This window comes from Lactuca sativa, chromosome 1 (assembly GCF_002870075.4).
Source record: "Lactuca sativa cultivar Salinas chromosome 1, Lsat_Salinas_v11, whole genome shotgun sequence".
NCBI lineage: Eukaryota > Viridiplantae > Streptophyta > Magnoliopsida > Asterales > Asteraceae > Lactuca > Lactuca sativa.
In genome coordinates, this window is record NC_056623.2 from 118,389,379 (window position 1) to 118,413,435 (window position 24,057).

The following is a 24,057-nucleotide window of genomic DNA, read 5'->3' on the forward strand; positions in this document are numbered from 1 at the left end:
CTAAGGGTGTTTTAGGAGTGTGTTTGGGGCTTTTTGACATGGTTCTGAGGGGTTTACGGCCTAAGCATGTGCTTGGGCCGTAAACTCTCTTTTATGCCCTAAATCATTGTGATTTAATGTTTAAACACTCCTAGGCAATTCCCTTGATTTATTCCCAAGCCATTAGGGACATTCTTGAGTCATTTTGGCCATCTTTTGGGGGTTTACGGCCTAAGGAGGCACTTAGGCCGTAAACTCCTTTTTCATGTCTCAATCTTGTGATTTTTAGGTTAAAAAGACAATAATGTACGCATAGAACAAGTTACGGTTGATAGTCTTACGTTTAGGAGTCGGAAATCGCGGTTTTTGAGTCGAAAACGAGCCTAGAGAGAGAGTATAGAGAGAGAGGGTGGAAAAGCTCCAAGTGGAGTTTACTCCCCTTTATATATGGGTGGGAGTTGGAGCTTAGTGGAATTATACCCAATACTGCCGTTAAACGGGGCTTTTGGTCGCCCCCGATTTAGTGGTCGTAACAATAAAACTTAACATTTTCCAAATAAATGGAAATGGGTGTTATGTGTTTTTACTTCTTTTTATCACGACTTAACGGCATATTAAATGTAAACAAATGGAATGTTTATTAAATTGACGACCCCTAATTAACGGAACTCTTATAAACTGGAATATTCCGTTAACGGTAACGGGGAAATGTAACGGAACAACATGGGTTGTCACATAAGGTCAGAGTTCGACAACAACTTTAAGAGCTACGATTGCTAGTCGGGTTTTGAAGTCATAAGCAATAATAGTTTTAGACTTATCCAAGTGGGAGACTGTTGTATTAGATGTCTAAGCCCATAACTATTATTGGTATGTATTCGACCCGAGAGTAGCATGGTCCATTTGGGCTGCACTTCACCGGAACAATTTATATGGATAGTCTTTTGAGAATAATACTTTTATGATTTATATTAATATATTATAAGTTCTAATATATTAATATGGAATCATATTATTTAATTAGTATTGATCAAGAATTAATTTATAATTAATTTAGTGATCAAAAGGAACTAATTAAATATGGACTCTTATATAAAGTATGGGCCAAGTTCATTTAGGTTGGGCTAGGCTTGCGTGGATAGTCCATGGAGTTTTTAACCCATGGATCCTATGGAAATGAAAGGTCATGGGTATTAGGGTTTACATGGATGAAATCCTAATCCTCCATACTATATAAAGAGGTCATGGCACATGAAATGGCACTAGTGTGTGTGTAAACAAGAGTGGGCCAATTTCTAGTGTGCTTACTATTCTCTCAAGTTTTCCAAGGTGTTTTTGGTGATTTTTTATTCCACTTGAGGCTTCCACACTATTGGGGCTAAGCTCTTAAAGTTCAAGACTTCAAGCCACATTAAAAGGTATGTCTTCTAACTAGACTTTTGAAGTATAGTTGCTTCATAATATGCTAATTAGAATAAAACCTTGGAATATTGAATATTTGCATGTATAATAGAGAAAACATAGATCCAAGGTTTATTGGGTTGCATGTACACCATAGGAGTGTTAGAATGATCAAACCCATCAGTAATTTCCTAGGATACATGGTTACCAAAAGAAGAACAGAAACAATCCCGGAACAAATCAAGGCCATCCTTGATCTAAAGTCGTAGCCTCGATAATGGATATTCAGTTTCATCTCAAGATCCTCAGAAAAATACAAGCCTTTCTACGACATCTTAAAGAAGAAAAAAAAGATTTGAGTGGACCCAGGAACATGAAGATGCTTTCCAAGAGCTTAAAAATATGTAAGCTCACCGCCTCCATTGGTAAAACCACTAGATGGGGAACCGCTCCTTCTTTACTTCTCAATATCCTCAAATGTGGTGAGTGTTGTACTAGTTAAGGATCTCGATGGGAACCAGTATCCCATATACTATGTAAGTAAAAGTCTTCTGGATCCTGAGACTAGGTACTCTCATGTTGAAAAGCTTATACTTGCATTAGTAACAACTTCTACTAAGCTAAGACATTATTTTGAAACACACCCTATAATTGTAAGAACAAACTATCCAATTAAGAATGTTATGAGAAAACCAAAAATGTCAGGAAGAATGGCAAAATGGTATGTGATGTTAAGCACGTATAACATAAAGTATGAACCAAGATCCGCCATAAAGTCCCAAGCATTAGCATATTTTGTGGCTGACTTTAGTGATGATCTAAGAGCTAATGTTGAAATAGAAGCAAAACAACTTCTAGAAGAGCAAAAGATGGGAACTTGGATGCTATTCACAGATGGAGCATCGAACCAAAGAAGAACTAGCTTGGGGATCATACTAAAGTCAGTATAGGGGGACATCCTACCATAGGAAATTAGTTGTGAATTCAACGCAACACAACGAAGAAGAATACATGATGCTGATCATGGGACTACAGTTAGCCAAGGATCTTCAAGTATTCGTCGATTCTTTACTACTAACTAACAATTTCAATGGATCCTATGTAGTGAAAGGATAAAAGTTATCTCTATATCTCCAAATTCTCAAAAACCTAGCCACAAAATTCGAAACATTCAGACTAAACCAGGTTCCTAGAGAAGACAATGCTGAAGCAGATGCTCTAGCCAATCTAGGATCTTTATTTACGATCCCGTCGGAAACTAGGATCCCCATAATCCACATATTAATCCTGGCAATCGAGGATCCCACCAAGAAACTTAAAGACTCCCATAACCTTAAGAAGACTACCAAGATTTCCACAATCAAAGATCCCGACCCAATGGCCCAACATCAGGATCCCAACATCCAGGATCCTTCCTCGACTTCAGGATCCTGGATCCACCCCATCATGGAATACCTCTAAAATGGCATGATCCGTAAGGAAGAGAAAAGAGAGGGAGCATTCAGAACAAGGATCTCAAGGTTCGTTATAATCCAAGGTAAGTTGTATAAAAAAAAATATGTGGCAGGACCATACCTTAGGTGTTTAGAAGATCATGAAGCTGCAGAAGTCCCGAAGGACATCCACGAAGGGGACTACGACAACCATACTGGGGGTAGATCATGAAATGCAATTGTGGGTACAATTGGTGTCAAATATTTGTTTGACATGATTGTTCAAGGACTTAGTGCAACCATCACTTTTGAAATTCCTTCAACTTTGTTGAAAATTGTGTTTGAACAAGCTGTAAGAAGACATTGAGCACATTAGGAAATTATGATTTAGCTTTCACTGGGTAACACTAGGTAAATCTGGAAAAGTCATCCACAAAACGATGACCATCTTTAGATATATTTGGAAATAGTCCCCATAGGTCGTAGTGCACAAGATCAAGGACATTAGTTACACGTTTAGAATTTAATGCAAAAGATAATTTACGGCATTTAGAAAGTTGGCATGCAGAACAAACATAAGGTTTTGGCAATATAGATTTAACCAGAAAGATGTCCCAATTTATTCAATAAAGAAATTGCATCAGAATTAACATGCCTTAAAAAGGTATGCCATAATTTAAACGAAGTGGACTTGACAAATTTGACACGTGCCATAAGGGCTTGAGGAACATGATTCAAAATGTATAAGTAGTTCTCATTTCTTCTGTGTGCTAGAGTTGCCTTCGGTTGAGCGTCCTGAATAATAGAAGTGTTCTGAGAGAAATAAACATCAACAAGATGATCGACAATTGATTTACTAATGGATAACATGTTCTTTGTTAGATGAGAAACAACTAACACATTAGGTAAGTGAATATTTTTAGTAATTGAGGAAGAACCAATATGAGAAATAGGTAAAATCATACCATAGCCAAAAAATCTTATTTTCCTGGATGGGGTAGTAGTATCCAGGTTGCTCGAGGACTTAATCATGTGAGCTATGGCACTAGAATCCACGTACCAGTCAGTCATACAATTCTTGACATGACACTCTGCTTGAAAAGATTGAGCAACATTAGCATCAGAAGAAAAAATTTGTTGAGTGAAAATTACCAGTTTAGGACATCAAGTTGCATACTGTCCATTAGTTTTGCACACTTGAGAATGTGGGGGGGGGGGGGGGGGTTCTTGATTGGACTGACCATTACAATGACCACGGCCACCAGAGGAGCCCCTTCCACGATTGGGAGTAGTCTACTGATTGCGATATTGAGAAGCAAAACTGCTATTGGCATGAAAAGCAGCCTGTGGAAGAGTTCCATGAAGTGATTACAGAAATAGTTTTTGACACTCTCCCTGAGAGAAAAGATCACGAAACACTGGCTGGGGAAAAATAACTCTACGGGCTGTTGTGTAGGTTTCAAAAGAAGAACCAAAACCACAAAGAAAGCAGTGGTTTTGTCTGATTCATCTAGAGATTCACCTATAGCAGCCAGTTGGTCACAAATGGCCTTGAATTTCAGACCAAAGATAGCAACAGTATCTGTTCCTTCTCCGGTTGTCAAAGAGATTCCTTAAAATTTTGAGTTCTTTCTAGGAAGTGAATGCTGGGCTGGGGGTTGGTTTCTCAACAACTTCAATCGTTGCAGGAGGAGCTACATTAGAACCATCAATATATCCCAACAGATTCAGATAAGAAAGAAGAGGAAAAAGTTGATTTTTCCACAAAAGATAGTTTGTGGATTTGAGTTTGATGGTGAGCAGATGAAGAATGGTGTTTAAAGGGATGGATGAAGAAGAAGTAGTAGAAGAAGAAGTGGGCGAGGAAGACATGGTGATTGGGAAGAATATGGATAACGAATTAAGTTTAGGATTGTATTAGGCTGATACCATGTAAATAAGGAAAAACTCATCATCTCAATTATGATGAGGCGTTTTATAAATAGTCACTTTTACAAAGGGAATATACAAAAGATAATTACATAGATTACATAAGAAAACGTAAAGAGATAAATATGCTAAGATTTATCTTTATTATGTAAATTAACTCTTAATTTATCTATGTTAATGATCCAAAAATTTTGTTCTTTTAGGTCTTTGCAATCACTACTCTTTTTTTTCTCTCCCTATTTTACTAGTTTAAAAGATTGAAATTGGATATGGATACATAATTACATACAAATGATATTTTTTTTGTTGGACTCCTGTGTAATCGTGTATTCGTTTATAAAGATTTCAAAATTTATAAAATATTTCTTTTTATTTTGAGCTATATGACCATTTTATTTTTCCACACGTTTCCATCTTTTTTTACAAATCTACAAAAAAAAAGCAATAAAATAAAAACTTGAAACAATTGAAAATAAATAGACAGACATATTAAATAGGGATCGAATCAACATGCCTCCGTCATAATGGCTTGTTTATCACCTTAGAGCATCCACAATACATAGTTTAATGAGAGAGTTGAATGAGGTGGCATGCTTAATTGGCATTTAATGGTTTAAACTCTATCATTGTGGGATGCCATGTTGGCATTTAATGGATACGAAGTTCAATAGTCATTGAACTCTTCAATGGGAAAAAGGAAACATTTTAATTATTAAATATATATTTCATTCAACTCTATTGATTTCAATGCATTACAAAAAAAATTAATGTAGAATTATATAATAAGTAATTGATTTCAATGCATTACAGTTGGGGGTTTGGAGCCGTTGGAACGGACGAATTCATTTATTTTTTTTTTTGTTTTTTTTTCTTAAGTCCACACTATAAATACAATTCCAATCTTCCAACACTCTACAAAAATTCAATTCCAATTCCAATTCTAATCACTCTGCTCCAACACTCTACATTGGTCCGACGTCCGATAATCTGGACCTCGACCCATTCCTTTACAAAACTGCTCCATGATACGTAACAAAAATTGCTCATGATTTTGACCCTTTCTCGTGCCACCATCTTCGGATATATCAACTGACACCTTCGCAAGCTCAGTTTCTTCTTTTTGTGTCTATCTTCTCGGATCGGTCTTCCCTTTCTTTTATTGTTGAGGTTGCTGTTGTTGTTCCTCATGGTCGGAATCACAATAAAAACTAGGAACGCCATCTTCTTGGGATGGTTGGGATTGCAATTGAATTGTTGTGACATTTGAAATTGTGAATAATAACTAGGAACACCATCCATTTGTGGCCGGTAAGATGGTGGTGATAACGGATCGTTGCCGAAAAGTGTGAAATGGTTGGTAACATTTTGGTTTTGAGAATTTTGTTTGGAAGAGTTTGGATGGTTGGAAGACATTTTCAATTATTGGAATCAGAGTTGGAGCAGAGTGATTAGAATTGGAATTGGAATTGAATTTTTGTAGAGTGTTGGAAGATTGGAATTGTATTTATAGTGTGGACTTAAGAAAAAAAACAAAATAAATAAATAAATGAATTCGTCCGTTCCAACGGCTCCAAACTCTATCATTGTGGGATGCCATGTTGGCATTCAATGGATACGAAGTTCAATAGTCATTGAACTCTTCGATGGGTAAAAGGAAACCTTTTAATTATCAAATATATATTTCATTCAACTCTATTGATTTCAATGCATTACAAAAAAAATTAATATAGAGTTATATAATAAGTAAAATGATGATGTGTGAATCGATTAAACTCTAATAAGTTTAATGCATTGTTGATGCCCTAAGAACATAAGTTGCATTGGATTAGTCATGTCTACGGGCTAACCATTTCAACTCTTCCATCAAATGCCTATCGGATCTTATCCTATCCTTTAGTAAACAACTTTAGCTCCGGTTCCTCCACATTTGCTCTATCGACCGTTTTCACACCGGACACTGCCACCAAGTCATCACGAATGTCCAAAATGAATATTAAACCTCAACATAGTCGCCATTGTTCGACTTCGCGATGACGCTACTATTTTGTGTATCACCTTAAGGAATATTAAACCTGCGGCTTTTCCCGTTACCTTTTTATTCAATGGCCCACTTATCGGACACTGAAAGCCTTCCTGTCAACAGCTACTTCGTGTCAGATTGGAAATGGCCATGGCGTTGGTCTTTTATTTTTTGTAGCAACTGTTTGGCTTTTCTCTTTCTCCTATCCGTACCATGCTCCAACAAATACATCATTTTATCCATAACTCCAAGTTCTTGAGCCTCCGCCAAATACTTCTGATCTCCCAAACAAAGTTCAACCAAAACTAAAGCAGCATTCTCTTTGTTCCTCGGTGATCCACACCCAATAAGTTTAACCAGAATGGGCACCACTTCTACTTTACCAATAGCCAGCCTCCCTTCCACGTGGATTGAGAGTACAGCTAAAATGGCTATCGCTTTCTCCTTCAAAACACCATGTGGTTCTGTAAGAAGCTCCATTAACAATGGGACTACACCGGCCTTCAGCGCCCTTATTTTGTTATCCTCATGTATGCATAACGTAAACAATGCATTTGTTGCCATCCTCTTACCTCTCTCACTACCTTCACTCAACAGTAACACAAGAGGTGAGACAGCTCCTGCAGAACCAATGATTACATCTTTGTTATAATTTACAGAGAGGCTGAAAAGGGTAGCCGCTGCGTTCTCCCGTGCTACCATGCTACCGTTGCTGAGCACATAAACAATCCCCCGGACAGCTCCGAAAGACACCATGATGGCTTTGTTCTTTTCATAAACTGAGAGATTAAAAAGAGAAGTCACTGCGTTTTCCTGAATCCATGAATCCATTGATGTGAGGAGGTTTGTCAGTAGAGAGATTGCCTCGGCTTTGGCAAAAGCAACTCGGTTTTCGTGATTTGTTTTTGTAAGGCGGGAGATTTCACTGGAGGCGATCCACAGGTCGTAAGGATTGACAGAATTAAGCTTATGAAGGAGACTTTCTGTCATCGAATTGTATGCAGGAGTGGAGACAGAAGAATGCTCGGCCATCTACAGAAAGTTAAAAATATGAATCAAACCACATGTTTTCAAAATGAAAAGGATGACACAGAATACATGCCATGTACTATAATATATATTATACAAAAAGTCATAATTTAACAACAGGGGTTGTCATTATTTAGACTTTTATACTTTTTACATTTTTTACGTACAAAGTGTGCTGTCGTGGCTATTAGTTTGGTTTTTTTTTTTTTTTTTTTTTAATTTCATTATAGAAATATATATATATTTTTAAAACCATACTGAAATTTAAAATCACATAAACTTAAAAATTACAATTTAAACATCCTAAAAATTAAAAAAAAAAAGACATGGATGCTTCATTAAACATCCAATTGCGTTTTGTTAGATTATATTTTTCCCGAATCGATGCTTCATAATTCTTGCCGCTTCTTGATCTTCGGGGTCGAGGTGACTCACGTCTTGCATTAACAACGAATATTCTGTGAGTCGGACCATTTCCACCATATGCTTCTCCAAAGTTGTATTGAATTGTGCCATTTGTGTCATCATCTACTCCGATCTAACTGACTGGTCCATTCCGACCGACGAATTTGAAGATGCTGCCTTCCCTTTTCCTCTCGCTCGAGCTTTTGTTTTATCCCTTCCCATTGGAAGAGGTGAAGGTCATACTTCTTCGATATAGTCGTTATCATCATTAAGATTAACACCTATGTGATCATCCGACGAAACTTGATGTGAACTCGAATATGAAGATGTGCGGCTTATTTTTGGGCGAATTAGCAACATTTTCATGTCTTGCAAGTTCCCTCCACCTAACGCTTTGTTTCACAATATCCCACACGTGCATAAACTTAAAAGGCTTGAGCATATAATCTTGAAATACGACATGTGCTTTTTTCAAAAAATTTGTTTTATTTTCTCCGCTAGCACATTGTTTTTCAAAATTTTTGTAAATTCCATTCCAATGTGTCACAAGTTTGTTAAATTGATTCCATTTCGAGTTACATTGGTCCGACGTCCGATAATATGGATCTCGACCCATTCCTTTACAAAACTGCTCCATGATACGTAACAAAAATTGCTCACGATTTTGACCCTTTCTCGTGCCACCATCTTCGGATATATCAACTGACGCCTTCGCTAACTCAGTTTCTTCTTTTTGTGTCCCTCTTCTTGGATCGGTCTTCCGTTTCTTTTTTTGTTGATGTTGCTTTTGTTGTTCCTCATGGTCGGAATCAGAATAAAAACTAGGAACACCATCTTCTTGGGATGGTTGGGATTGCAATTGAATTGTTGTGGCATTTGAAATTGTGAATAATAACTAGGAACACCATCCATTTGTGGCCGGTAAGGTTGTGGTGATAACGGATCATTGCCGAAAAGTGTGAAATGGTTGGTAACATTTTGGTTTTGAGAATTTTGTTTGGAAGATTTTGGATGGTTGGAAGACATTTTCAATTATTGGAATTGGAGTTGGAGCAGAGTGATTAGAATTGGAATTCGAATTGGAATTGAATTTTTGTAGAGTGTTGGAAGATTGGAATTGTATTTATAGTGTGGACTTAGGAAAAAAAACAAAAAAAATAAATAAATGAATTCGTCCGTTCCAACGGCTCCAAACCCCCAACTATCAAATAACGTTCGACTTTTCAAACATTTATCATGGGTACATTTGTACCGCCGGCACTTTACCACCGGTGAAATTGGCAGGGCGGGCCGATGTTTACCAATGGTAAATGTGCACACATCGGATTACCGGCGGTGTAGTTGTTACGATACCGTGTACTCTTAGGGTTCTATTCTACCTATAATTAGACCTTTTGTGACTGAATTTAATCGCCACCACGCACACCTACACTAACCACTTTTGTGAAGTGGTTCACAATGGCCATATTAATTTCGCCAGATCTTAAATACACACCTTCTTTCACATGGTGTAGGACCCATATTTCAAAAACCATTCATTTAATACCACATTTTACCATTTTATTTTTCATTGCCACATTATCATATTTCATTTAATGTTTATACTTTTAACATAAATACTAGTTCTTACTTTTAAACAGTTAACTTCCTAAATTTAATTAAATATAAGTATAATATTAAGTCTAATTAAAAAGGTTTGTTAGTTAAAAATAAAAATATAAAAGTAACTCGATGATAAAAATATCATTAACAATATTTTTTTGATTATTCTTTCATTTAGAGATAGCTATAGTGGTTTTAATTATGGTGAATATGGTACAAATATCAATTTGTTTCCTTCTAAAAACATGTATCATATCAATTATGGTTGTTAATTTTTTCTTCTTGTATGAATACCGTAGCAAGTTAAGTCAGTACCAGGTAGTTCGGTACCAACTAGTTCCGCTAACAATAACTTTTGTTGCTACAAATGGAACCAATTTGTTCCAACAAATCAAAGGAATGAGAAAATATTGTCGTCTAGAAAAAAAAATTAATTAATTATTTTAGTTTACTAAAGAATTATATTAAGTAAATATTTCAGTTTTTTTATTAGTATGACTAATATCATGCCCTAAAAAATATAAACATTTTATACTTCAAAAATGTACAACATACGAAAGCAGAGATTTGTTAGTCAAACGCACATCATTAATATAAAATTCAATTTACAAACTCCTAGAGAAATTAGGTAATCAGCCAAATTATTTTAATTGAATGACGATGTAGACGATAGAAAATGATTAAGATAATTTATCATATTCCACGATCCATGTCCCATGATAGTTTTCATTCATACATATTAAACTAGACTAGATTTACTTAAAAAGAATCAGATGAAAAGACTTACTTGGATAGTTAATGCTTCCTCAATCCTGTTAATGACATCATCCATCGTGGGACGCTCCATTAAATCATAGCTTATGCACTGGTATGCTATTTCTTTGTAAGTATCAAAAGAACGACTGTCAATTTGATCTCTTATATAAGGATCAATTAGCTTGTGTGGTTCATTATCATGGTATCCTCGGACCAAAGTCATCAGAAACTGTTGCTGATCTCCAATGCTCCTTCCATTATAAACCAGCATCCCACTCAGGACTTCAAAGAGTACCACGCCAAACGAGTATACATCTGATTCTTTTTGGAGTATGCGGCTTTCATGGTAGGTGGGATCTAAGTAAAACTTTGTACCCGCAACCTTTGTATAGAGTTTGGTATCTGGCTGATTTCTAGGACCCGATTTCGACAAACCAAAATCGCAAATTTTTGCCACAAAATTGTTATCTAACAATATATTAGCACTCTTGACGTCTCTATGTATTACTCTGTTGTGCTCACCAAGACCGGAGTGGAGGTAATTGAGTCCTTTTGCTGCCCCTATGCAAATATTCAGGCGTTGCATCCATGTTATGTGACGGATCTTATTTGGGTCGCCGAGATGATGATCGAGGCTTCTATTTTCAGCATACTCATAAACTATAATCATTTCACTGTCTTCATCACAGTAGCCAATGAAAGAGATTATGTTCTCATGGTCGAATCTGCGAATCATCTCAAGCTCGTTGCGGAACTCATGCTCTCCTTGGTGGCTGTCCTTACCCAGTCGCTTGATAGCAACTGTGCGGTTTCGCCCACGTTTCCAGAGTTTTCCTTTATAGACTTCACCAAATCCACCACCACCTATACATCTTTGCGGACTGAAGTTTTCGGTGGCACTTTTTATCTCCTCCAGTGGAATTTGATAATTCTCACGGTTTAACCGTGAAGAAGACATCGTCTTTAATTTGATATTGGTAAAGATGTATGAATATGTTAGTGTGAGGGGCCAAGGGATAGGTTGAGAGCCGGGCTCGAACTGGGATGGTGAGAGCTGGTGGTGGTCATAGGAAAGGAAGATAATGGGAGGCGACTGGAGAAGATGCGGCAGGCGTGGTTGCTGTCGTTTTTGTTCAAAAAAGGTTTAACGAGCCTGCAGAGAGGATCACGGAAGCCGATCCGAAGAGTTACGGATGATGGTGTCAGCAAGTGCTGGGTGAGGGTGGAAACAGGTAAACCTTATAACGGAGTTTAATATTAAACTATCAAACACGTTATTGGGTGTTGTATTTTAAAAATAGCTGGAGAATTAATTGATTTCACTTTCGTTTAGGATCTTTATGGATATTATTCCAAAATTCACATGGCTTATTCTTCTTTCTGCCTAGTTTAAAGGAGCTTGTTTCGTAAAATTAGTAGACAACTGTAGTTATTATTTATATATTAAAATATTGAAAAAAATAAGTGAAAGACTTTTCAATTATAAAAATTATATAATAAGTTATCCTTATAAAAACAAGAAATGAAAATAATGAAAATATAATTGTCTAACTATGATTCATTAAAAAAATTAAAATTGTAAGAGACAAAAATAATTTTTATTTATAATGAGATTTAGTAAAAATGAAATTTATTTACGTATAATTGTCTATTTAAATGTATTATTTGTTAAAAGGAAAATAACTTTATTTTATTTTCTTTAATTAAAACAACAATAATACTTGCAACCGATCCTAAATGTCTCATTAAAATGGGATGATGAGAAGTAGATGTGGACAATTGTGCCTTTAAATGGGATAGAGTGATTTGTGTCGGTAGGATGAGATCTGATATCTGTAAAGTAGTAACATTAAGAGAGTAAATAATATTTTCTCCATCCCAATATTATTGTCCACAGACAAAAAACACACAGATTAAGAAAAACATTAATTAACACTAACTTTATATAATAAAATGATAGTTTTGTCATTACTTTTCATTTAATGTTTCATTAAATGCTTAGTTGGTTAACTAATAATGAAGGGGTATTTTGGTAAAAATGTAATTTATTTTTAGAAGTGGACTAATATTTTGGGACAAACCAAAAATAAAAGATAGACTATAATTTTGGGACGAAGGGAGTAGTTAGGAGCAAAACCTAAACTTTTGAGACTCAAATATAAAGCATAAGGATTTGAAAACCTATAATACAAGAAAGCGCAAAAGGAGTAAGTTGATGTAAACAAATGAAAGCCATAAATCAAGATACAAGCATATGTGCAAGAAATATGTTTCAACCATACAAAACGACAAATAAAAAAATACTAGGATGAAACTACCCATCAAGCCAGAAGTGGTGCCTCCACACCTTCCTATTTGAGGTCATATCTTCATAAAGATTAAGTTCTTCCATGTCTATCCTTACACTATCTTCCTATTTTCTTTTTATACTACTACAAAAAAGTTTATAGGACCCGGTTATTTTAATTAAATAACCCAGTTTTGAACCGGGTCCTAAAGCCAGCGAGATCTATGTGAAAAAATGACTAGAACCCGATTTTATAACCGACTCCTATCTAACAAAAATAATCCGGTTGTTCATAAAACTGGGACATATAAGACAAACATAACACCTAATATTTGCTCTTATATGAAGATTAGGACGCGGTCTAACCAAACAAAACCGGGTCATGTATGGACAGGCTACATTCAAATAACCGGGTCTTTTTCAACCTTGCAAAAACCAACTATAGTCACAATACCATATAGCATGGTTATAAGAATTAAATTGGGGACAACTTTATTCAAATAACCATATAAAAAGCAAACTGATGCTTGCATCCAAAGCACACATTAAAAACAAAACAAAAAATATGCACTGATGAACAAATTATATTAATACTATCAGTGTACCTGCACGATGCGGCGGGCGGCGCATAGTTCATTCGGGGATTAGTTAGAATTACCTAGTTGTCGAAATGTTTGTTTTCGACCTGAATTTATTCTTGACCAATTTGGTCTATTTGTATTTTTTGTTTTCTTATTCAATTCAAGTTCAATTTTTTTCAGAGCAAATGTTTCGTTCGGTTCCACTTTTATGGATTTTAATGTTGTAACGCCCGCAAATCCGGGCTAGTCAAATTAGAGGCAATAGACGTCGAAAACGACTTTTCTACAAAGGATTATTTAAAATAAATAATCTTAACCAAGTTTTAGAGTATGTTACAAGGTTTTCGTACATATAAAGAACACCGAAATCCGAGTTATAACGAAGAAGTTATGACCCGTTGAAGTTTCGCGACGGAACCGGTACGATACCGGGAAGCGTAAATAGTGAATTTACGATAGAGCGAGATTTAGCCTTAGCGATCTAAACAAAAGTCGTAGAATATGTTAAACTAAGAACATCGATAAAAAGAACGCCCAAATCTGACTTCGTATGAGGAAGTTATGATTTTTCTAAAGATTTAGCATAGTAGTGCACAGCCCGAAATCTGAATTTTAGATCGGTCGATTTTTAGCCGACGGGATCTAAATGAAAGTTGTAGTACTCGTAAATACCAACGCGTGGATATAAAGAACGTCGATAATAGAGCTCGTATGCGAAAGATATGGACGAAGCTTATTCCCTAGTTTTCGAGCGCGGCGAATTCGATACAGTTTTGTAAATCCGAGATAGAATGAGAATTAGCCAACGAGGTCTAAATGAGAGTTGAAGATCTCATTAATAGGAACTCAATGGTAAAAAACAGACAAAAATGGAACTCGTATGCGAAAGTTATGGACGAAGCTTAGTCTCTACTTTTCGAGCGCGGCGAATTCGATACAGTTTTGTAAATCCGAGATAGAATGAGAATTAGCTAACGAGGTCTAAATGAAAGTTGAAGATCTCATTAATAGGAACTCAACAGTAAAAAGATAAACAAAAACGGAGCTCGTATGCAAAAGTTACGGACGAAGCTTGGAGACTACTTTACTATACACTTCTTATAAATACAAGGGTGAACTCCTCATATTTTCTTCACACCATAAGCCTTTCTTTCTCTCTCTAACTTCTCTCTAACCTCCCTAAACCCCTCCCAAGTCTAGGGAACCTCCCTATCATGAGAAGAAAGCCCCGGAGCGCCCGACGGCTCCGAGAAGAAAAGCTTTCGGCTCGGAAACGCTGCTCCAGCGAAGCCCGGTTTTTAATAAAAACCCGCTGTAAGTGAGCTACGCCTATAGTATATTTAATATAGATTTTATTTAATTATAGTAACATTGTTAGGACCTTAAAATAATTATTTAGGCTATTATTATGAGTTATATTGAGTGTTATTTAACGCTTATATAATAGTAATAATAGCTAGACTATTAAATTAGTCTCGTCAAGCGTTAGACTAAACTCTAGTGGTAATGATACTAGGTTTCGTCAAGGGATAATTGTTTTAAGAGTAACGAAGTGTTGTCCAAGTGCCGACTCACCACCTTTCAGGTGAGTGCATAGTTACTTTCATCTTACACATATATATGAAATATTTAATATAAATTACGTGTTGTGAGTGCATAGTCCCTTTCATCTTACACATAGATATGAAGTATTTTATATAACTACGTGCTATGTGTGCACATTATCTGAATACTTGCTGTCTATGCTGGTTGAACGTTTTATACATGTTTTAAAGGACTTAAACTGTATACGTATTTTATATATACGAAAATGTTGGGTATGAGATGGGTAGATGAATGATGAGAGATAGAAGATGACGTGAGTATACATTGGCAGCTATAGACTTAGTGCCTATGGGACAAACACCGATAGCTATGGACTTAGTACCTTTTAGACGTTGGTAGCTATGGATTTAGTACCTATTGGGAATTGGTAGCTATGGACTTAGTACCTATTAGGTAGACGCTGGTAGCTAAGGATTTAGTACATGTAGGAATTGGTAGCTATGGACTTAGTACCTGTTGAACATTGGTAGCTATGGACTTAGTACCTATTAGATAAAGACTGGTAGTTATGGATTTAGTACCCGATGAATAGACTATAGCAGCTATGGAATTAGTGCTTTATGAACGAACATTGGCAACTATGGATTTAGTGCCAGTCCCATAACCCTGGAAGTAAGGGACTTCGGAATAAACGAATGCAGGATAGATGACTCTTAGGTTAAATCCTTAAAGAGTAAAGAAGATAATGGGGATGGGTAATTGGGATGATTGTTTGATTGAACATAATAATTATATTATTGTGGGTTGAAAACTCTATGTACTCACCAGGTTTCCCAACCTGACCCACTCAGTTTATGTATATCACAGGTGACGAAGTGAAGTGACATTACATTGAGAGATTTAAAAGAGATGTAGATCACTAGTGTAAATCATTGTAAGTTCTGTTTATGCTTATGTTTCGGTATTAACGATGACATCCCAAACATTTTAAAATGAAATAAATACGTTTCTTCGAAAATGTTTTAATAACGTATTTACCATGTTTTTCTGGGAACAAATTCCGCAACCTTTTTATAAAATGAAGTACTCTGATTTTTATAAAGCATAAACAAAAATCGGTCTTTTCTGGCCGTGATTTTGGGGATGTCACAAATGTTCCGTTTTCATTTGAGATAATCCCCCTCAATTATATTAGTCAACTTTCACCAATTTAGATTAAAACTTTAAAATGAATAGTTTCATTTTTAATTGTAAAATTATAATTTAACTTGAGTTTCTAATTTATATAAAAATATATTTAGGATAAATTTTAAAAAAGTATTATTTGTATAGACGACTTCTAAATATAAAATGTGGACATCAAAACATTTGTAAAAACACCTCTTGTGAGAAAATAAACATGCATATTACAAAAATGAATTATTTAATTATTAACTATTGTGTGTGTAATCTCATTTAAAAGTATTTATAATGATTATAATTATATATAGTTAGTAATAACTATAAACTTATACTAAAATAATATATATATATATATATATATATATATATATATATATATATATATATATATATATACAGGAGTAGGATCAAATGAGAACACCTAAAAGGTTGAGAACGCGAGAATACATCGGAACCATTTAAAAAACTAAATCTAAGGCTATTATCGAATTGGCCATTTATGTATATTCTTAAAATTACAGGAAGCCAACCATGGTGGCTAGTGCCTTGCTAGCAATTTCTGCCACCACTACCCACCATGTAAGGTGTCTGTTTCATGTATTATTGTGTGTATGTTTGTTTTCTGTGTGGTTGATGTAGCAGGACCTTGTTTGGTCGAATTCTAACTCAAAACTATCACCACCGCCATGAGGTGGTGGCTATCGCCTTTCCGCCACATTGGACCGCCATTCCTAGGTTTCAAATATCGACAAGATCTGTATAGGGATGTTTCTTTCGATATATTTAGGCGTTGGGGTTTCTACCAAAAAAGATTCACATGTTTAGGAAAGCATTCGTATATGGATCTAACAAGAATTCCCCTTTTTTTATGCATAGGGAGTGGATTTTTCACTATGGGGCAAGATGCTTTAAAAAATGCCTCATGCAAACTGGAAAAACATAAGAAAACATTCATGGAAAATCAACACATATTTATATTCTTTTCATGTGATACATTTAGTTTTCTTGCGGTGGGTGTTATAGAGCTCCTCAATTGGGTCCAACGGCTCACACATAGTAATATTATGATCCCAATATCTATGAATTTTATTTTTAAAAGGATTATTTTTTTTGCTATCTAAAAAGGTGTATCAATGCAACATGTTGTGTGTTTACCTGCTACGTCTATGTAAAACTTTTTATGACTAAAAATGCAACATGAATACTTTTCTTATAAAATAAAATTACATAGTTACAATCGAATTATGTAAATAAAAATGGTCCTTAGACCATATCACAAAAATTATTCCGACTCTTTTATCTTTTCTAGCAACTTTGTGGCTTTTTCTTTTCCTCTATATGTACCATGCTCCAGTAAATGTATTATTTTATCCATAGCTCCAAATTCTTGAACCTCAACCAAATATTTTTGGTCTTCCAAGCAAAGTTCCACCAAAACTATAACTGCATTCTCTTTGTTCATCGGGGATCCACTCCTTAAAATTTCGATCAGAATGGGCACAGCCTCTACTTTACCAATAGCCAGCCTCCCTTTAAGGTGCATTGACAGTATTGCTAGAATGGCTATGGCCTTATCTTTCAAAAGACCATGTGATTCCTCAAGAAGCTCCATTAACATCGGGACTAAACCCGCCCTCACTGCCCTCTTTTTGTTAGATTCATATATGCATAAATTAAACAACGCGTTGGTTGCCATCCTCTTTGCTCTCTCAGTACCTTCACTCAACAGGAAAACAAGAGGTGAAATCGCTTTAGCAGAGCTGATCATCAATTCCTTTCTGTCAATTACAGAGAGGCTGAAAAGAGTAGCCGCTGAATTCTCACGTGCTACCATGCTACCTTTACTCAACACATGAACAATCCTCGGGATAGCTCCAGAGGACACTATGATGCCTTTGTTGTATTCATAGATCGAGAGATTAAGAAGAGCAGTCATTGCATTTTCCTGCGTCTGTAAATCCGTTGATGTGAGGAAGTCTATCAGCAAAGGGATTGCCCCAGCTTGGGCGAAGGCAACACGGTTTTCGGGGCTTCTTTTTGTAAGGCGTGAGATTTCACCGGTGGCAATCCACTGGTCATAAGGACCGATGGAATTGAGCTTATGAATGAGACTTTCTATCATTGAATGATCTGCTAGGTTGGCGGCAAAATGCTCGGACATCTACGACAATACAAAAATATTTATTAAACCACACGCCAGCAAAATGAAAAAGGGGATTCATTTAACACAAATTTTACCATGTTATCTTTCATTGCCACATTAGCACATATCATTTAAAATTTATACCTATGTTATACTTCTCTTTCACATTTTACAATTTTTACACTTTTAAAAGAAATAATGGTTCTTGATTTTAAAGAGTTAACTTCCTAAGACAAAAATTATATATATATATATATATATATATATATATATATATATATATATATATATATATATATATATTACTATATTATTAAGGATATTGCCCACCTCTTGAAAATTAAGAGGTACAACATATCTTACGTCATGTACAATGACATTAAGCAATATACGTATTATACTACACGCTATACACAAGGATCATATACTACACTGTACAATGACCTTACCTAATCTCCTAACAACAACTATCTAACCTATTCACATCGACATGCCCTTTTCTAACTTCATACGAATGCGCTGATGAACAGATCCGGAGATGATCATGAAGACAGATTAATGATACTCAGCATCTTCGATCCTCAATCTGATCGTCAGCCTTCAAGCAGTCGAGGTCTTAACATGGCGGATCTCCAGCGTTTCCAATATAAACCCTTTCCCCGCCTTCGATTTTCACCCTAACAAGACGTCTTAGCATCTTCGACCCTCAAAAACCCTAAAGATCTGCCATCTAACCTATTCACATCGACACCACCAAAGATGCCCCTTTCCCCGCCTTCGATTTTCACCCTAACACGCTCTCAGGTCTCAGCTATCACATCGACACCACCAAAGATGCTCCTTTACCCGCCTTCGATTTTCACCCTAACACGCTCTCAGGTCTCAGCTATCAAAGATCCCGAACACGGAGGGGAGGAGGACGCCGCTGTTGACGACGAATCAGCTCTCAACATCTTCGATCCTGAAAAAACCCTAAAGATCCGCGTCAATCGTCACTCTCTTTCTATCTAGGTACTTTTTTTTCAAATAATATTTCCATTTTATGCCTTTTTTTTGTTAATTTTTGATGAACAATTTACGAAATAAAGCCCTAATCCTATTCCACTACTGAATTCCCGTAAATCAAAGAAGCAAATATCTTTTAGGGCCACCAACTTGCAAGTCACTTGAGTTTCGTGGGTCAATGGTTGAAGGAGGACAGTTGACCTTCATTGCATCTTATAGCGAAGGGCAAGTCATCATTTATACGCTCATTAAAAAATCAAATATATGACACGCGTCTACCTTGTTGTGTTGTTTTAACGTTTGTTTATTTGATTCTTTTCAGGGAGAAAGGAGCTTGCTTCTTTGAATGGTTTAGAGTGAAGGATAATGGTAGCAAGGAGAAACTATTTTCTAAAGGTGATTTTTTTCCCTAATATATCTTATCACTTACATCCACAGTTAGCTTGCTAAACAAGTGTTGTGCATACATTGTTAGCAGATCATTTGGATTTGACTCTAGAGGAAGTAGGAACATGTGTGGAGCTTTTTTATACACCTGTACGAGCATATGGAGTTAAAGGAAACCCAATTAGTATTGTATCCAGTCCTATTGCTCCTGGTGATCCTACGGGTGTCAAACTTGTAATTCCTGATTGTTGTGAGGCTCAAGTTGTGGTTCCCTTAAAGACATATTTTGGTGGACAAGAAGGTGAAGGAAATTACATTTGGTATAGAACTCGGTCAAAGCTTGATGCATCGACTCTCATGGATATATCAGAAAATGCTGGTGATGACGTGGCGACATGCGGGAAAACACCGTAAGCTTACTTATTCCACATGGTATCCGGGATTAACTTGTTTTAATATCAATTGTAATCTTTTCACAGAACATACACTCCATCACTCGAAGATGTGGGCGCTTATTAAGCAGTTATTCTGGTGAAGGAGAGTATTTTGGTGGTTATGAAGGAGAAAGCATCTTTAGTTGGTATAGAAAAACTATAGAGGGAACAATTGTTTTAATCGATGGTGCCCACTCAAAAACTTATCAAGTTTCAGATTCAGATTACACCTGTCGAGTACTATTCGGGTAATTAATTTCTCTACCCCTTTTATTTAATTCACTATTAATATCTCTGCATATACATCTATAAAAAAAATAGACTTTCTTTTCTACATTTTAAAGGTATACGCCTGTTCGTAGCGATTCGGTTGTTTGTGAGCTGAGTTGTCCGAGCCAACTGACGTAATTCTACCAGGTACTAATTTTGTATTTTTCAGGGTTTATTTTATATATTTTTCTTAAAATACAATTTTTTTTTATAAATATTATGTTATATTTCAGAGATTCCAAGAATTGAGATGCTTGCGCTTGTTGGTAAGGCTGTTGGACGGGAAGTATTGACTGCCATTGAAGTTATCCCAAAGAGTGATGCTCAACAACATGTATGGCAAAAGTACAAGAAACATGTCAGATACCGATGGTATATTAACTATATTAACTATATTTAATACTTGTAGATTATAAAATTTATTTTGTTTTGTATTTGCAAATATTAAATACTTGTGTGTTAAAAAAATTATAAAAAACACAGGTACATTTGTTCAGAAGAGAATAAATCCTTTGAGCCATTACAATCACAGTGTTCTTGTTCGTATAAGCTGCGATTTGATGACATTGGTAGCCGCTTCAAATGTGAGTGCATTGTAACAGATACATTTGGAAGATCGAGTGAACCAGCATATTCCGAAACTGCCCCTATTCCCCAGGTCTTAAAAAGAACATCAACAATAGTTTTTGATAATTCTTTCATTTAAAGATAGCTATTCGTAAAAATTACAGATGAATATAACATAATACTAATTTATTTCCTCAAATCATGTACCATACCCGGTTGCGGTTTCTACAAAAAAAAAATTCTATAAGTACCATAGCAACAAGTTTAGTTAGTACAAACTTGTTTTGCTACCATACTAATCGTGGTAATCATCACGCTAGCCACTAATTTTGTTTTAAATCAGAAAAATCCTTGAGAAACTATTGGTTGTGTCAGAAAGAGAAAGAAAACTTAGGGGTTGCAGAATTTTTTTCGGGGTTTTACTGCTAGAACAAAACTCATTTTTGATCCAACTTCGGCCATAAAATTATCACTAAACCGACAAATTTACTCTAAATTCCCACTCAACATACTTTATGATGGATTTCCAACGAATTCATGGCGGAATGGTGATGGATTTCGATGAACTTTATCTAAATTTACATGTGACGGGATATTTTGAGGGGTATACCTTGCTACCTCATGCTACATATAAGATCCCCCAATGAGAGAATCTTAAATTGGGACTTATCACTTAATACTATTAACCTTTTTTTTATTAAGTATTCAATCTCATTAGAACAAATAATTTATTTGTTTTTTCATCGACCAATCTATATATATATATATATATATATATATATATATATATATGGAGAGAGAGAGGCAGGGAGAGAGAGAGATTATAATCCTTGGGACCACGTTTATTACTAAGCGAATGTTAATAGTTTAAAATCAAAATAATTTATCAATTAATGTGAAAAAATTATTATTTTAAATAGTTATATGATTTTCATGTAAATTTATAATATTTGAATAAAATTGTAACGCTTGACTTTCGATATGAGATGTTTACCGGGTGTGTAAATTTCTCTTTGGAACTCGACGAGTTGAGATGCCTTAACTCGGCGAGTGGATGTGGTTTTTAGCCGCGAATTTAATAAACCAACACGACGATTTGAGGAACCTCAACTCGGCGAGTTGGCAGTTAGAAAGCAAACCCTAATTTTTAAGGTCTTGTACCATATATAAAGGGCTTAAGTCCTTTTTTCTAACCTCCTTATCAGCCTCCACTGTTATAAAACCCCAAATCAGGTTGTAGCCTCCATTGTCAAACATTTGACCATTGAGAAAGAGTTTGGTATTCATTTTGTGCATTGTGAAGAAGTTAGAAGATCTTGAAATTTTTAGCCTGGAGAAGGAAGTTTTGGTCCGGAATCACTCTGTTTTTTGTAATCACATGGAGGTATCAACTTCATACCTTGAATTGTAGATGATTAGATCTCCTCATTTTGTGTTTTGTTGTGTTTTTGGCCTCTTTTGCGGATCGCAACGTATTCACCCGTGTTTTCTACAACATGTGATATTGAGATTTAACTTTGATAATTGTTTTAATTTGAAATGCTTTTAAATATTTGGATATAGTTTCATTGGTGTTTTGATTATAGAAATTTTTACCCTCTGATTTTTGGAATGTTACAAAAATAAATATATGAACGATTTTGTTAAGATAGACGAGACATTCTTTATGTGTAATTAAATGAAAGAATTAAGATATTATACAATTTATGTAACCTTCTTTTACATGGTAGTGGCCTAGTTTCTCTAGAATTGATAACTCTATTTAGAAGTTTGAATTTGTAATTCCAATGATTCAATCATTTGGTAAATTGCTTTTCATTTTTTTATGTATCTATAAATTATGCATTTATGCTTTCTTATTTGGAGGGACTTTTTGTTTATGAGAGAGTACTTGCAATTTTGGGTAATAGTTTTTGACTAAAATAATAATTACAATATACTTTTTGATAAAAAAAAATGTTTTAGTGTACAATTTAGCAGCCAATTTAAACATTGAAATATTCTGGACTTTCTTAACGAATTTTATATTAATAAGTTATTTCTTTCGTTTTGACATAAAAATAATTGTCGCATCATATAATAACTATTTTAATGTCTTTAATTTCAGGTATTGGTTATAAACTGATAATAATTTAAGTATTTCATATTAATGATTTCTTTATAAAAACATATTTTATATTAATGGCTGGTATTTTTTTTTTAAAAAAGTTATAAAATATCATTTGGTTTTTAGAAAATGAGTAATTAAATAAACAGAATTTTATAGAACATTTTAATTAGATAGTGATAGATTAGCTAAATAGTTAAAAAAAATTATTGAACTACGTTAACCATTGAAAATATTATTTAGTTAGAGATTAAAGTTTGTGGAATGGTGATGCTACTATTTATTTATTTATTTGTTTTGACGTTGTTAGTCTTAGGTAATATGAAATATTTTGATTCTTTTACATTTATTAGTTTTCTAAGACTCTATGTAATGGCCTCGGTGATGACTTGGACGTGCTCGACGAACACCGGGCGACCATTTAGTGTGCCTAACTCGGTTAGGCAACTCGCTGGATTATTATCGATGAGAGAGAGTGGGTGTTTGTGTATTTTACAATTGTGCCCATTTTTTGGGTTAAAAGTCACCTTTTTTTCAAAAATTACCATCTTTCTAACCTATATTAATACCACTAAATACAATATTTCATCTCACTTTACATTCTTCGATTTTTCACTCAAACAATCTCATTCTTTTGAAAAAATTCTCCTTCCAAAGAAAAAACTCAAAAAAATACCAAAAGAAACACACAAAACATAAACATAATCTCACCTCCTTCACCTAATTTCATCCAAAGCCAAAGTTATCGGCCTATTTATTCACCTCCAAATTTACACTTTGGTGGTGTTGCTACACATATCAATTCCAAACCAACCTCAATTCCAAAAATCATCCTCGATTTCAAAACCAACTTCAGTTTCAAAACCCGCCACAAATGAACTTTTCATTCTAACTCCAATCCGGAATGGAAAATGACTTCAACCTATTTGACCATCTTCCCCACTCCCCCAATCAATTTCGAAACCCAATTCCAAACTTAAAGAGAATCCGAAGTC

The 24,057-nt window shown here is 35.1% G+C and overlaps 2 protein-coding genes and 1 pseudogene across 2 annotated transcripts; 1 reads left to right on the forward strand and 2 right to left on the reverse strand.

The window, feature by feature from the left end:
* Window positions 1-6,469: 6,469 nt before the first annotated feature.
* Window positions 6,470-11,959, reverse strand: LOC111898126 (probable serine/threonine-protein kinase PBL2). The gene is made up of 2 exons (XM_023894055.3): window positions 10,586-11,959; window positions 6,470-7,794 (listed from the first exon to the last, which is right to left on the reverse strand). Exons 1-2 carry the CDS (start codon window positions 11,510-11,512, stop codon window positions 6,886-6,888), a joined length of 1,836 nt encoding a protein of 611 aa, XP_023749823.1. The 5' UTR covers window positions 11,513-11,959; the 3' UTR covers window positions 6,470-6,885.
* Window positions 11,960-17,431: 5,472 nt separating this feature from the next.
* On the reverse strand, window positions 17,432-18,310 carry LOC111898213 (U-box domain-containing protein 12-like). The gene has a single exon (XM_023894143.1). The coding sequence runs from the start codon at window positions 18,308-18,310 to the stop codon at window positions 17,432-17,434; it is 879 nt and encodes a 292-aa protein (XP_023749911.1).
* Window positions 18,311-19,051: 741 nt separating this feature from the next.
* LOC111898222 (187-kDa microtubule-associated protein AIR9-like) lies at window positions 19,052-21,123 on the forward strand (annotated as a pseudogene).
* The last annotated feature ends 2,934 nt before the right edge of the window (window positions 21,124-24,057 follow it).